The sequence below is a fragment of the Cryptomeria japonica genome, chromosome 4 (genome assembly GCF_030272615.1).
Source record: "Cryptomeria japonica chromosome 4, Sugi_1.0, whole genome shotgun sequence".
NCBI lineage: Eukaryota > Viridiplantae > Streptophyta > Pinopsida > Cupressales > Cupressaceae > Cryptomeria > Cryptomeria japonica.
The window spans coordinates 778883265-778899353 of record NC_081408.1 but is presented as its reverse complement, the minus strand read 5'-3'; the positions used below and the strand labels follow the sequence as shown (position 1 = coordinate 778899353).

The window sequence follows — 16089 nt, the reverse complement described above, 5'->3', positions numbered from 1 at the left end:
GGAAATCTACAAGGGCATTCTTTCCACATAATAGGAGTAGAGTTGGCTTAAGGACAAGCCAACATTTTTAAAGGGGCGATGTTGGTAGTGTAAAGATATAGGACAGTGATGCAGATCCTAATGCAATCCACTACAAGGAGTTTGCAGAGCTCCTAATTGAAAAAGGCATCATCTATACTAGTAGGGATATACAAGGGACATGTCCCATTAGATAGATATTTGTATAAACAAAGATTTAAGATAGAAGAGTTAGTATGTGTATTGGAGTTCTATACATGTGATATGGTTTATGAATGTTGTATTTTTTGTGTTCTGTTAAACTAGTTAATGTAGAGTCTTGATCAACTCCTTACTCCCTTTGTATAATTGAGTCTAGGGTATAAATACAACATATAAAAATTACTTGGGGCTGAAAGCTTTGGTTTGTGTTCCCCATATTTTTGCTAACAAGACCCTTGGAAATAGTAGACGCTTGTCACTAGGGGAAACATCTCCCGCATAAAGGGAGCAATGGAACAACAAGTGGTAGTGCCTTTTTAAGGTTTGGCAAATGGTCTCTATGCAAGGGGCTTAATTCAAGATAATTCACTCATAGTAGTACCCTCTCATCACTTGGCTGTGCAAGAATTATTTTGTGCAAAGTTTACGCATAGCACTAGGACACTTGGTGCCAAGCAACATGATTCTCTAGTAGTTTAGTGTTTTCTTAGCTAAGACTTGTAGTTACCGTTGGCTTCTTTGGATCAATGCAACCTCAATTGGCCACCTTAGTTTCAAGCATAGCACGATTGGCATTCTTTGATTTGATGCATGATGCAAAAAGATTAAGCTGAGGTGAGAATCGATGCTATATCTTGGCACCAACTTCTAATCAAACTTGTGTTGCCTTTGACATCTCAAATTGTGCTTAATTCAATTAGGTGTCCCCAAGTTGGCACATTGTGTCAAAGGATTCTACACAAGCTAACATTGTGCCAAACCTCGTTGCCACATTGTGCTATTTAGGTTTGCACAAAAACTTATATAATCTTTTTCATTGGCCTTGTTAGGGTCCTAGATGCTTAAAGAACAAATTGCTAAGGCCAACTCAAAGTACATATTGTTAATGCATTTGTCCTTGAAGTGCAGATCCCCCTATATGACTTGAGGGCTACCCCTTGTGGGATTGGGGAGTGGTTATGCTAGGGGCAATGCTTGGTAGGCTAGTTTAAGGCTTTACATTTTTTTACACCTAACCTTAGTGTCTTTGCAAAGAAGACCTGCACCATGTATCATAATGCTACATGGAAATAGCTCTCTTGATCCTTTAGAGTTCATGCACAACATCTTAAATCTTTGTGTGACTCATGAATAATGTAGAACCTTTGTGCCTATTTGTGCTATGTCGAACTACATGCTTCCAAGGTTTTCCCCACAGCAACGTTTGTTTGCACAACATCTATCTGGGAGGTAAGCAATCACTTCTATAGGATGGTGAGTTGTAATTACAAGATTTAAATCATTTTGTAACTATTCTTGATTCAAAGTCTCTCTTGCAACTATACTTGCACATTTAATTGACCTCTAAAAGGGCAACAGAGGCTTGCACAGTTGCATGCTTATTTGTTTTCCCAGTAGAATCAGCTAGGACTTTTTTCCTCTAGTCTCTGATCAGCTGAATTCTTATTTCTAGTCTTGTAGTTCTTTGTTGATGTATGCTTCATTCCTGTTTATATTGAATGGAAGAGTACAATTTTTCTATGTTCTCTTCATGTATATGCAATCCTTCGTGCAGAGCATTTTGTTACATGTTCATTGTAATCATAGTATTAAAACTTGGATTCAGCAAAAACTTGGCAGCCCAATGTTTTGGCTTGCTTTTGAGATTCAATAAATTATAAATATTTATAAATTCACAAAATAAATTTAAGTAACATGCAAAATATTGTTGAAAAGAAGATGTATAACTAGGAAATTTTTTAAAATTGATCAAATCCACAAGAAAGAATTTTTCTTTTTTGAAAAAACATCAAGAGGAAAGTACTCATCAGTTATAAGGTATGCTCAATGAGTTACTCACTAGAATGCTGGCAAAATACTTGAGAAAACCTGGTGACTGCTCACAATTTTTAACCTATGATCATAATATATTAATTTAGAAGCTATGTTATTGTGTTGGCCTGTGTGTCACCATCCAAGGTCTTGTGATGTGGGTTACACATTCTTTTTTACATAGAGTATGCATTGGGTTAATGCAACATTTTTTATTTTGTTATTTTTTCAGAATTGTTAGACATCATAAAGTAGAACTCAAGGCCTCACTTTTGTCTTATGTTGAATGATACTTCTCTAGATGCTTTTGCAAGATTAGCATGGTTTTATAGCAGTTTCTATTGACATAGTGATTGCAATGTTTTTTCATTTTGTGATCATTTGATATGATTCCAAGGAGTTAACAATGTTAGCTATTACAGGTGATTCTAGCAGCCAATGATTTACCATCCATTAATGATATTACTTACACTGAATTGGTGGAAATTATCTCAATGGTAAGCTTTTACAAATTTTCAAAAGGAGAATCTGGTGCACATATTTATAAAAATATTTTTTCAGCGAAGTTGTCAATGATGCTTCTTCCAAGTGAGTGATGATGATGATAATCAGGCAAGTGGTACAATATGTCAGGTGAAAGAGGTTAAAGACGGGAAGGAGTACATTCTGGGCGTTGATGCAAATAATCTTCTTGTTGTAAACTCTGGAAGTGATTTGCCGGTAAAACACTTACAAATGTTCTATTATATTACATTGTGAGACTCATAAAATTTCACATAAGTTGAATTGCTTTACTTTGTAGATCCTTGAATAATGATAGGATGCATTCCAATGAAATAGTAGTTTGCATCTTTAACATTTTATTTTTATGATAAATTTTATATTACTTTGAAGTCACACTTCTTGTAAATTTCACATTTGTTCAATTCGTGCACTGTTTTTAAGACCCTTGAGCAATACAAGGATGCTTTCTAGTTGGACATAAATTTGTTCCTTTAATATTTTTAATATTGAGAACATGTGAATGAAGTCATTAATGTATATTTCTTATATTTATCAAACTTTATATATTGCCATTTTGTTTTTAATCAATTTTAGTCTTTCAAAGCAACATTGTTAACTCCCTTGAATCATATCAAATGATTACCTGTGATATTTTTGGCTATTACAGGCTAAGTCACAAGGATCGGTGAATTTGATGGATCAACTTCGAAATCCGTTGAATTTAAAAAACCCCCAAAAATTTGTTTAAGTTCGTCATATAATTCGTATGGTATATGGGATAGAGATTTTTTAATAAAAACTCTATTGGTAAAACCGTGAGCTCCATTTCTTTGGACCCAAGACTAGACTATTCATTATAAAAACGTGAGCTCCATTTCTTTGACTCCGGAGTTTTCTTTTCACGGACAGGTTTTTTAGTTTCAGCAAATATAGATTTTTTCTATTGCATAAAGATTCCACCTACTCGGCCCTTCGGCGGCAACAAATGCTCCTTGACGCACCTCACGCACTCGACTATTCAACTTCAACGAAATATTAATCATATGTTTTAACCTAATCTGTTTTTTATTTATGTATAATGTAATGAATTAATACTATCTATTAATATTTTTTAATTATTTTATGAACACGTAGTATCTTACTCAAGTTATTAAAATATAATTTATTCAAATAAATTAACTTTTAAATATATAATAAAAATAATGAAAAGTTAAATATACAATGCTTTAAGTATTATTGTGTTAATTATTTACTATTATTTGACATTTTAAAATATTTAATTAAGATGACTAGTGATTACTATATTAAATTAAATACATTTAGTATTTATTGTATTTAATTTAAAAAATTTAAATATATTTAAATTTATATTAGGCGAATTTAATGTCGATTTTTTTTTTTCCGAACTTTTTTACCCTTGCCGAGCTTCATCCAAATTTTATTGTTGTCGAACACGAACTCGAACCTTGTGACTTAGATTATAGGTGATTCAAAGTCATATTGCCATATTGTTTGCAATATTTTTTCATTTTGTGACCATTTGATATGATGCAAAGGAGTTAACAATGTTGGCTATTACAGGTGATTCAAAATCATCTTGCCATATTGTTGATTCTATATTTAGTGATTTTGTTTTTTAATTAATTTTAGTCTTTCAGAGCTAACCTTTTTTTTTGGCTGAGGGTGACTACCAATATCATTGAGCCATGGCTTAGGTGTGGCACCCTTCCAAGAATGGACATTTTTAGCATTTCAATGTGCCCGTGATATATATTATTGCCATATTGTTTTAAGAAATTTTAGTCTTGCAAAGATAATTTTATTTTTGCTATGGGTGACTAGGGATATCACTGCACCTTAGCTCAGGCATGGTGACCTTCCAAGAATGGGCATTTTAAGCATTTCAATGTGCCCATGGTTTAATAACTGTATTAGCATGGGGAACCATCAATAGGGAGTTTGTTGGAAGGTAGGACACACTATGACAGAGTGGAATTTGAACCTTGGATACTCACATTTGAAAGCTTCCCTTTTTCATTACACCACAACCCACTGGACTGTTTCAAAGATAGTTAAAATAATAAAATGAATCAAATTTGAAGCATATAGGCAATTATAGAAATTGAAATATAAATTTATCACGACCCTATTGATTTTAGATGAATTAATGCAGAGTTTAAAGAATTGGATGCCACACACTTCAATGTGTGTATTCTTGTATTTATTATTTAATGCAAAAGTTACTTTGGTGGTTGTTATGGTGTTAATACATCATTAACATAGCAATACATGCCTCTGTGCAAACTTTAGTCTACCATTATCTCTAGTAGTCTACTATTACAATATATCTAATTATTCACATGCATCAAAAGAGGCCAAGTGAATCAAGCTGTTTCTAGTAATTCCATGAATTTGTTGTGTTTGAATTTAGTTGTGTAACTGCTACTAAAAGGAACCTTCACACCATTGAAGCAAATATCCTAGGAAGTTTTGAACCTCCCAAAAGCCAAAAGCTGAAGATAATTTCAATTTCATGAGATATTATCAGTAGAAATGCAGGGGACATTGTTGACGTGTATTTTGTACACAATCATACACAGAATAAAATACCAATAGGTATCTTATCCTCTCTTGAGAAAATAGTCTCTAACTGCTGAAGATCTGCAAAAAGGATCAGTTAGATGGACTCCAAGGTTCTTTTAGTGGGGTCTCCACGTGTGGACAAGCTTTTTAGTGGTATGATGTGATTTGCTGTTTCCTCCAAGGGGTCTTACGTATTCAAAGCTCGAAGATTTTACTAAACTAAAGGAACTTTCAAAAAAAAGCAAAAGATAGGGTTTGAGAGGTCTAATCTAGCCTAACCCTATGAATGACTTAGCATGAATGAGATTCGGCAAGACTCAACCAACTTCAATTTTGCCATAAGATAACAACTCAACTGAAATTAGTGCGATCTTCTAAGGTAATAATGATGTTCAATGCATCAAAGACCAAGGACACTACTACGAAGGTACATATCCTAGATACGAAAATGCTTGAAGGTTAAGGACTCAAAATGTTCTCCAGCCGACCACGCAAGGCGTTCCTACAATCAGCAAGAAGCTAGTGGTTTGGATAGCGAATCCTACCAAATATCAAATCTCACACTTAGTCTTTCAAATTAACAAACTACTTTGATTGAGCGCGATTCAAGTACATCCAACAACCATGAAGATAACTTAAGAAATTTGCAACAAAACACCATAACTTCAATATTTTATTGATTTCCAAGTCAACATATACAACAATTGCTTGAATTTCTCTCTTCAAGACTCAATCTTGCTACAAAATGAAATTGCTTCTAATTCTAATCTCTCTATTTCACTCTTATCTGACTATTCGACTATTAACTATTCACTATTACTAAATGAAATGAAAAATGGGGTATAAATAGCATCCCCAGTTACAATGAAAGGTCCAGATTGAAAGTAAATCAACGGACAAGATCATGACACCTAAACCCTAATTAGGGTTTGTTACAAATGACCTCCTTTTTACTGAACAATATTAAATACATAGCCAAATATTAAATTCGGCACAAAAATCTAGGAGGTATCAACCAATGAGAAATAAGATGTCATGTCATCTGTAACAACCTTTCATCTAGAATCTTATTCCCTTTCCAATTCTCTTTCTTAGCATATGCAATGAATTTTGTCACGATTCCTTCGATTTCTGTGATTGGAATCTCGGGAAGATTCTTGATACTCTCTTCTAAGTGGATGACCTGATCGAATGCATCTAGAAGAGCTGCGTCCCAAGTAGGTTCAAGTTCCTTAGTTCTATCAATCAGGAGCATGGTGGCATACATCTGATCATACTGCTCATCTGTAACATCTGCGTCCTTGCGAAAGATGATCTTGATTCTATCCTCAAATTCTTGTATATCCACATCTGTCTCGACCTCGATCCTTCTGCCAAGAATGGTACGAAGTACCTCAAATACTCTGTCCTGGATCGGATTGATCACCTCCTCAACTTGACCACATCTAACACTGATGTCCTCGAAGAGAACACTCTTTATATGGAGTAAGGTTGACCACTGAAACAAACTGTGAGAATCACCTTCTAAGATCCTCTCCTGTGTTAAAATTCTTCTGGATGTGTGTCTTATTACTTTCAAGACAGGGATGACAACGTCCTTGGTATGGGCAAATGCAGCTACTGTTGCCATCAATCTGTGGATTATCTCAAGAACTTGGATAGCCTAATGAATGATCTTCGACATCCTTGTAACAAATTCTATAGCCACTGTATGAGATCTATCCATCCAACTGCATGTACGCTGGACCAGGTTCCTGAATCTTTCTGCTTCATTGATCGATTGAAGAGGCAATGCCTGCACTAGTGATCTAACTGGATCCTGACGTCCCAAAGGTTCATTGATGTGACTGAAATATGTCCTCCATGCACCGACCTCTCTCTCAAGCTTTCTATTCTTTTCCACCTCTTCTCTAAACTTGTCCTTCAATGCCTCAAATGTGTCGGTGGCATCATCTAAAGTCTGCTCTGCTGTGGATGGTCCTAACTCAAAAGTCTGTATATCATAATCCTCTGCTAGGATCTCACCCTCATATTTATCTGCTGCCGGTGTAGCTATCTGCAGTTTTCGGGATCCAGTCTCATCTCGAATCATCTTGGACATCTTTGTAGCCTTCTTCTTCTCTATTGTCATATGTGAACGTCCAACAAGGCTCTCTAAATCAATTGCACTGTCCTCGTCCTCAATTACGATTACCTTAGTCAATCTTTCCTTCAACCAATCTGGGATATTCGATCTTGTCTCTTGAACTTGAATTTCTTTATGTACTATTTCTTCTTGTCTGGGAGGAGATGTCACTTCATTATCTTCTTCTAAATCATAGTCTTGGAGAGATCCATCTGACGAAACATGCTGTGTCTGTCCTTCCTCCTGTCTGTCATTCTGTACCATCGACTCCATGGACTCTTCCACTCGAACTGTTCTATTTTCCGGTCTGGAAGAAGTACCTGGTGTTTGATCTTTGTTAGCACCTTGCTTTTTCTTGGAAGACTCTTTCTTTTCTGATCTTTCCTTTCTCTTCGAACCTCTTGAATGGAGATTGCCCTCACTGGCACATCGAAGGTTACCTTCACCTGAATTCCTAGGATTAGGATTGCCTTCACTAACACTGGCTCCACCTTCGGCTGGCTTTTCTTCCAAAGTAAAAGACATAGCTATGCCTTGTTCTCTCAACTTCTGATGCTGGACGTCTACCCATCTGCGAGTACAAGACAAGACTGGTGCCATCAAATCATCTAAATCCACGACCTCGGGCTCATTCCAATTCAAACTTATTGTTTTGCTTTCTCTATCATATGAAGATTGGATGTGCCTGCCATTGTCTTGAGCTTGGTCGGCCACTCTGTAAATCCTGCATTTCCTGATGAAATCCAAAGGCAATCTAGAATGTATCTTACGTTTCACTTCAAGATCATCTAGGAGGTTCATCATAAAATCTTCAATTTGGTGCTCATGTCTAAATCTTCTACCGACCGTCTCCTCTAAATGTCCATGGGGATCAAAGCTCTCTCTCCAAGCAAAAGATGAAAAAGAATACAAGGCTAACTCCTTCTCTGCGTCATCCATGGCTAAGACATTAGGACATACCTCAACTGAATTACCCAAAATAATAGGTACCTGAACTCCATTCTGATGTCTGTGTCTGAATGCCTTCACATATGCTGCCAACTGCCTTGTTACTTCAAGTAACACAATTCTGTCTGTCGGGTACCTCGGCAACATGTATGGAGGTAAAGGACATCCGTGCACTCTAATGTAAGTGAACTTGGAAAACTGAATGAACCAAGCACCGTACCTCTTGATGAACTCCTGGGCATCCTGAGATAATCTGTTGTGAATCCCTCCTTGCAACGTCCTTGTGATGTTCATCGTGAAAGTATCATTGACTAACTTGTAGTTCTTTCCTGGCGGATGATGCAAGTAGGTATAGGATTCACAAGCTCTGACCTCGCCGGGTCCTCTTCCAATCACTCCTCTGTGAGGTAGTCCTGCGTACTCAACGCTCCTGATTAAGGCATAGATGACGTATGAACTCATGTGGAAGGACTTAGTAGCCCTGAGTCTTCTCAACTGTACGTCCAAGCAATGGCTAATTATTCTAGCCCAATGTATTGTACCCTTTCCTTGAACAATCACCTGGATGAAGTAAAACATCCACTTCTCAAAATAGAAGGCATGAGGTGCTCCTGTAACTCTGTTGAGCATGGTAATCAAATCTCTGTACTCCTCCTGGAAATCAATCCGATGCGGTGTGTTCGGTACCTTGCTTAGACGGGGACGACTCTTGAGTAGCCAGTTCTTGTTAATTATGCTTAGGCAAGCATCTGGATCATCATCGTACACTGATCTGGATCCTTCAATGCTCTTGTATATCATGTCCCTGTGCTCTGGAAGATGGAAGGCTTCACTTATGGCTTCCTCTGAGAGGTACGCCAAAGTGTTTCCTTCATTGGACACAATTGTCCTGGACTGTGGATTGTAGTGACGGGCACACTCGATCATCAACTCGTGGCACTGAATAGCTGGAGGAAAATCGGCCGCCTTGATGATGCCACTCTCTATTACTCTCCGGGCGACAGGTGATGGCTTGCCAATGTAAGGGACCTCTCGAAACTTCTTCGTGCTAAAGTTCCCCAAGTTGGTATCTCCAATGTTGCTCCACTTCGACACGATCTTGGTCTCCACTTCTTCGGTCTTCTGATCTTCTTTCATGAGAGCCGAGCGACTGGTGGATGCTCCCGCCTTCGGGGTCGCCATACCTACACAACATTTCATTATAAGAAATAGATTTTGCAATAAATAACGTAAATAAGAGAGATAAATTTTTTTAGGAAACATCATGATAAGTCTCTAGAGTTATCATTTCCTAAAATAAACGATTGAGCTAAGAGAAATTCAAAAATCAAAATTTCAAAACTTGAAATATGACGATGAATGAATAAAGCAATAATAATTAAAATCGCCATACCTCGATAGAGAGCTAACTCTAGAATGCAAAAACAAAATTCGCCTAGGCAAAAATTGAGGTATAAAATAGTCTTCAATGTGATCTCCTCAAAATTGACTTTGCCACCTTTGGAGTGAACGTGATCTTCAAGTATTGCCTTAGACGTGGTCTTAAATGATCTTCAAATTTGTCCTTGACAAATCGCTCAAACAAATCCTCCAAGTCTTTAGCAAATTCGCCTTAATGTCTCCTCAAGTTCGCATTTGGTGTGGTCTTCAAATTCGCACCACCCTTGATAACTAAGTGCCACCCTTGGTTTGAATTCGCACCACCTTTGAACACACTTCGCACTATATTCGCCTCTTCTTAATTCGCATGAAGAAAGGTAAAAATGATTATGTGAAAATGAAATCTCTCACCCTTCATATATAGCGCGCTCATCCTTTCACCCCTTAGGCCGACTTGCTTAATAAAACCATTTTTTAAATGATTTGCAATAAAATAACAAGGCCGACTTGCTTAATTGAGCGCTCCAAATCGATTTTTATTAATTAATTAATTAATTATTAATGCCTTGCGTTTTTTAAATGTGAATTTCGATTTTTAAATAAAGGCAAAAAATAATTAATAAAAGATAACGCCATATTAAATGCTAAATAAAATGGATATTCAATTTTTAAATTGATTTAGCATTTGAGGAAAATTCGAATTGCTTACTTGGCGCCAAAATTGGAAAAAGGAAGGGACGTACCTCATCGCTCTGGTCCCTTGGAGAGGGACAGGAGCGATCCATGATTTTGGTCTTGATTTTGCATTTCTTACGTCCAACTCCTTCATCTTCGCGTTGAAAATCGATCATCATGATGAGTCCTTCGAATTTGATCATCTTGCATGCGTACTTAAATACCTTTTGAGTGTTCATCGCCCTTGTCCCTTGGAGAGGGACAGGAGCGATCCACGTTTTCTCCTTGACCTTGGCAACTTCCAACTTCGATCCTCGTTGTGATGTCCTTCAAACGATGTCCCTTGCCTTGCTTATCCTCGCCTAGCTTTGATCTTGAAGGAATATGCGTGCTTTTGATAGGATCGCCCTGGTCCTTGTCCAAAGGACAGGAGCGATGTGAGTCTTTAGCATGACTAGCAACGTTTGGACGTTCAAAACTCTTGCATGTTATCTTCAAACGATGCCATGGACCTTGCATAACCTTGTGAATCTTTGATCTTACGTAAATCTTGCATAAAATGGCCAATATATCCAACATCGCCCTGGTCCCTTCCTGAGGGACAGGAGCGATCTAGGCTATAGGGTGCGTATTTCATCATTGCGACGTCCCTTGAGTACTTGTGCTTGCTAAAGACGCCTTGAAGTGTCTCTTGCCACCTTGTCTTGACTTGGATCGACCTTGAACTTGCATAGGAAGTAACATCACCATTGTATCGCCCTGGTCCCTTGGAGAGGAACAGGAGCGATCTTCCTTTTGTAGCCTTTACCTCACTTTGCCAGGTTCCAAGTTTATATTCAACGGACTCGTCCTTCTTCACTCCATTCGTCCATGCCTTGACATCATCTGTAACTTTGCAAGAAAATCATTTATATCAAAAATCGCTCTGGTCCCTTCCTGAGGGACAGGAGCGAACTAGGCATTTAGCACTGTTATGGACGTCCCAAAAATCTTCAATTTATATTCAACGCATTTATCTCATGTTTTTCCTTGTTTTTGAACGTAAACTTGCCTTGACCTTTGTCTGGATTTTGCATAATGAAGGAAATCGCTCTGGTCCCTGGGAGAGGGACGAGAGCTACCAGGTACCTCGCCCTGGTCCCTTGGAGAGGGACAGGAGCGATTTGGTCAATATAGGTCATTTTCCTTCGTTTCAACATCTCAAATTATATTCATTTGGCAAAGCATCTTCTTTCGGACCCTTTCAAATTGTTAAGTCATCGAAATCTTACAAGGACAAGGCGAAATTTGATTTGTAGCTCTGGTCCTTCAGTGAGGGACAGGAGCGATTTTCCTCCTGGAGGCATTTCTGTGCTCATGAAAATCTTCAATTTATATTCAATGGAAAGATATCGCCGTTCTCCATCACTTCCAACTTGAAATTTGTCTGGACTCTGCAGGGATGATGAAATATTTGAAAATGAGCTCCCGTCCTTCACTGAGGGACAGGAGCGATTTTGCTCCTACAGGCCAAAATAACATGATTTTTCACATTTTAACACTTCACGAGGTGGAAACAAATCAATTCCAATGCCCAGGATCAAAATCAAAAAAAGTCAAAATTTGGTCAAAATATTCAATCAGACAAAAATTCACATTTCACTGTCAACACTTAGACAAATTTAAGCCCTGCATCAACATTCCAATTGAAAATTAGACCATTTTGGCGAATTCATTGCATTCAAAATTTGCATCCTAGAAAAGGAAGCTCAAAAGCTCTCAAAAACGACTGGATTTTGGCCTGAAACGACAAAATTTAAAACCCTAAGGCTTGACCCTAAATCCAGACGACCAACTGACTAACAAAACCCTAAAAACGAAAGCAAAAACGAGCGAAAAACAAGCAAAAAGAGGGGGTCCCCATTTGCGATGGGGCGATGTGTGAAATGGTCACAACAGACATATACAAATAAAAAAGAGAAATTTTTTACTTTTAAATCCATCCTAATTGTGCAGAGAGTGAGAGTGAAAATAAACAAGAGTGTAGTGAAAGCATAGTGTAAAATTTTGCAACTTGAAAAAACTTGGCAGACCTTAATTTGGCTTGGACTTTGTGAGCTGGTAAAATATCCGAACAATAAAATACACATAAAATTTGTAAACTAATATTTAAAAACACACATAAAAATTGAATATATGGAAGTAGTAATTATAAATAGTTTTTCCTCCATTTACAGATCAAAAAATGAGTTGAATGCCCATCATAGTGTCATATGATTATAAATACAAATCTCTATTATACTTTTACAAGTCTCATTCTTGGGAAACATGGGCCTAAATTGGTTTTTACATTTTGCTTTTTAAAACTAGAGCAGTGGTGTGGGGCCAGTAGCCCCTAGCGGAGTTCGCAACACCTCTAATGAGGGTGTAATATCCCGAATAGGATATGCACTATAATTCTGAAATTAATTTTCTGAATTCTGCCCTAATTCTCTGCATTTTATTTTTTTGCTCCAAACCCTCGAATTTTGATTTATAATTCTGGTTACAACATATGTGGACAGCAAACACATATGCCAATGATGATCCCTTGTGATAATATCTTCAATCAAGAACTCATCCAACCATACATGACATAAAAAATGCAAACATATATATGGAACAAATCTGATTTCAGGATTATTCAGTTTGCTGCTACAAATCAGAAATTCTGAACATGCAATTACATCCAAATACATAGGCCAAACATGCCCAAATACAACTCAGGAATCTGGCATTACACATTAGAGCTATCAATAGGTTTGTACATACCAGAATGACATAGAATGATATTCAAAACCGTTCTGACAATATTTCAACCTGCAAAGATAGAGCTCTGAAACTCCACAAATCTCTCCAAACTGAATAATGAAGCACAACTGTGAATTTTGAGATGAATTCACCAAGACTGATCTGGGTTTTTGTCCAAATAGCCAAAACCTCTAGGGTTTCCATCCTAGGGTTTACTAAACCTTCAAGCTAAGCTCTCAAGCTCTCAAGAAAAAGCTTCTTTCAAAATAACAAGTCAAGAATAATCAAAATGACTTGCCTTCTCATCCTTATATATCCATGAGTGAACTTTCTAGAAGTGTTTTCTAGAAGATTCACTTTATTATTTTATTTTCTTTCTTATTTTCCCTTTTCATAAAGTGACTTATTTTATTAATTCTCCACTCATATTAAAAAGTCACTTTATAATTAAAATAGGTCCAGACTAATTAATTAAATATTATCACTCAAGATAACTTAGGATTAATAATATCTAATTAATTATTATTCCCTTATTACTCCAATTTAGTCTAAAATAGACTAAATGTCTCAATGGATGATTATGAGAAAAAGGGGACATTACAAGTCTTCCCACCCCAAGATTGCTTGCCCTCAAACAATCGCTTATGAAGATGCTGCACCAACCAATCATTCCAACAAATCCCAAGGTCCCACATCAATTTAGGACCTTTGCATGGTCTCACATGAAGTATACAATGCTGCAACATAGATGTGAAGCGAATCTTGAAGACTCTAACTCTCAAAAGAACAATGATCTTCTTCATGTAAGCGGCAAATTTACCAAAGTTCTGCCTTGCTCCACCATGTTTATGTTGCTCTACTCTGATAAAAACTGTGAAATCCTCGTAGAGACTCTCTCTAGACACCACAGAAGCATGTGAATCATGACAAACATTGTGTGACAAACCGCTGTCCAAAAGAAACCGGCTGTTCCATTCACCCTTATACTAAGAGTGGGGTGAATGAACATCATCATATAGGCTGCAAGTGAAGGGATAAATGTCCCTCATCAAATCTCCATCCTAGAATAACACTCTAGGACTGATGGGTCTCATGAAAATCTGAAAGGTATCCATCATGTGTGCAAAATCAGACATGTATATCCTCTCCATATTGCTGGTGCAACAGGCAACAACGCTATTGGAATGAAAAATCAGACCTAGAATCATCATGGGAGTGCTTACACTATCACCAACAAACAAGGATCCATTACTATTCAACCCCTTCAGGAAGAAGTCACATGTTCTCCTAGCTGCCTTAGCTATCATAAAACTGATCCATACCTGCACCTCCTTAGCTGTTATGTTTTTTGCCTCCAACCGACTCCATGGTGAAGTATCCATGACAAACCAAACATTATCAAATTGTAGGATCTTCTTGTTAGGCGATCTCTTAGTCTCTATAATCAGCTCCCTAAGACAATATGCCTCATATAATCTTAACAAGTATTCCTCCAATGTAATCATGTGTACAAAACAAGGAATATCAAACTTACTAAGAGTTGCCGTACCTTGCAAGTAGCTTAGATCTACGAGCTCCTTCTTATGCACATCATTGTTGATTGATCCAAAAGTTGTAGCACCTATCTCATGACTGAAATTTACATCTTCATGTGAAAGTTGCCCCACAGGTGTGGCTGCCTTAGAGAATTGTTTTTCCGATTTGCATTCAAAGTCATGCCTCTCAAAATCAGCTACCTCCTTGACCTCTCACAAAATTCCTCTTTTGAAGCATTATGTCCCACCCAAGAGTCATGATGATGTGATGCCGAAACATAGGTGGATTCCTTGAGTTCTTTGTGATGGGTTAAGTTTTTCCAATCTGAAATAATGTTCTTTTCCATATACTCTTCCACATATTCTTCCTCAACCATAGATTGAGCATTCAAATCATGCCGTGCTAGAAGTCTTTGATCCACAAAACCTTCATATGTATGAACAATGTCTCTTTCAACATTTCTTAAATCTGAATTTGTACCCATGGCTACTATTTTGTCATCCTTATTGTAATGTCTCTGTAATAATAAACAACAATAATAAAATTAAAATGTAAAAGAATATAAAATAATATAAAATTTAAATTATAAATATAAAAGAATCAAATTAAACATAACTATAGTCAAAAGGCATGAGATGAAAAGTTGTGACTCGCTCAAACATGAGATATAAAAGGGAGAAGAGAACTTCATTTAAAAAGGGGAGAAGGATGGAGGAAGAAAGAAAGAATGGAAGATGTTTAACAGGAATGAGAAGAAAATAAGAAATTATTTCCTTCAATAAGCAGAAATGATGAAGGGTTGTGTCTCTTTTAAAGAGTGGTAATTATGTAAGGTTGTGACCCTTGCAAAGGGGCAGACATGGTGAAGGAGTGTGACTCTCCCTCACATTGGAGGATATGAAAAGGAGAAAGTCTCATTTGAGGAGGACATCGAAGGGAGATCAATTTGGAGAATAATTTATAATTCTCAAAGGGCAGCAATGAAGAGTGATGACTCATTTCTTATGAAGAGGTGTGACTTCCCACAAATGAAGATATATAGAAGAGATTAATTCAATTGAGAAGGGGGAGTTGGAGGAATCATCCTAAGATCAAAAAAGACAAGAAAGTCAATGGATCAATATTTAATATCAGAATTAATAAGGGTGAAAATTAGCAGACTTTGATATCTACAAGGGCAAGATTTAGGGCAATCCCAAAAGGAGACATTACACTTATTAGTCACAATATCCATATTTGTAGATGCATGTTCAATTAATGGATCATGCGAACTGAATGAACTGCTGTTATCATGCATAACAAAATCATAATTAACCTCATACCTTTCAGCCGTGTCACCATGGCTGGCACAAGTGTCATGTGCCTCTCCTTCAAATGAGTTTTTTGAATAAGCATCATTGGAATGATCTATATGCTCATCATTAGTGACTTCAATGTGCTTATCATTGGTATGCCTCTTATCCATCTTCTTAGCTTCTTCCTCCAAAAGCAATTTCTCTAATAATAATAACATATCCGAATGATATTTTTGAAATGCT

General features: G+C 37.0%; 1 protein-coding gene across 3 annotated transcripts in view; it reads left to right on the top strand.

Moving 5' to 3' along the window:
• LOC131031986 (damage-control phosphatase At2g17340) overlaps positions 1-16089 on the top strand; it is a 230822-nt gene that overhangs the window by 203343 nt on the left and 11390 nt on the right. For all 3 annotated transcript variants that reach the window (XR_009372409.1, XM_057962861.2, XM_059220164.1), the window contains exons 8-9: positions 2454-2528; positions 2665-2751. Coding sequence is in view for 2 of the 3 variants with exons in the window: in XM_057962861.2 (XP_057818844.1) it covers positions 2454-2528; positions 2665-2751 (162 nt within the window). In the remaining variant the exon portion in view is untranslated. The remainder of the gene's footprint in view (positions 1-2453; positions 2529-2664; positions 2752-16089) is intronic.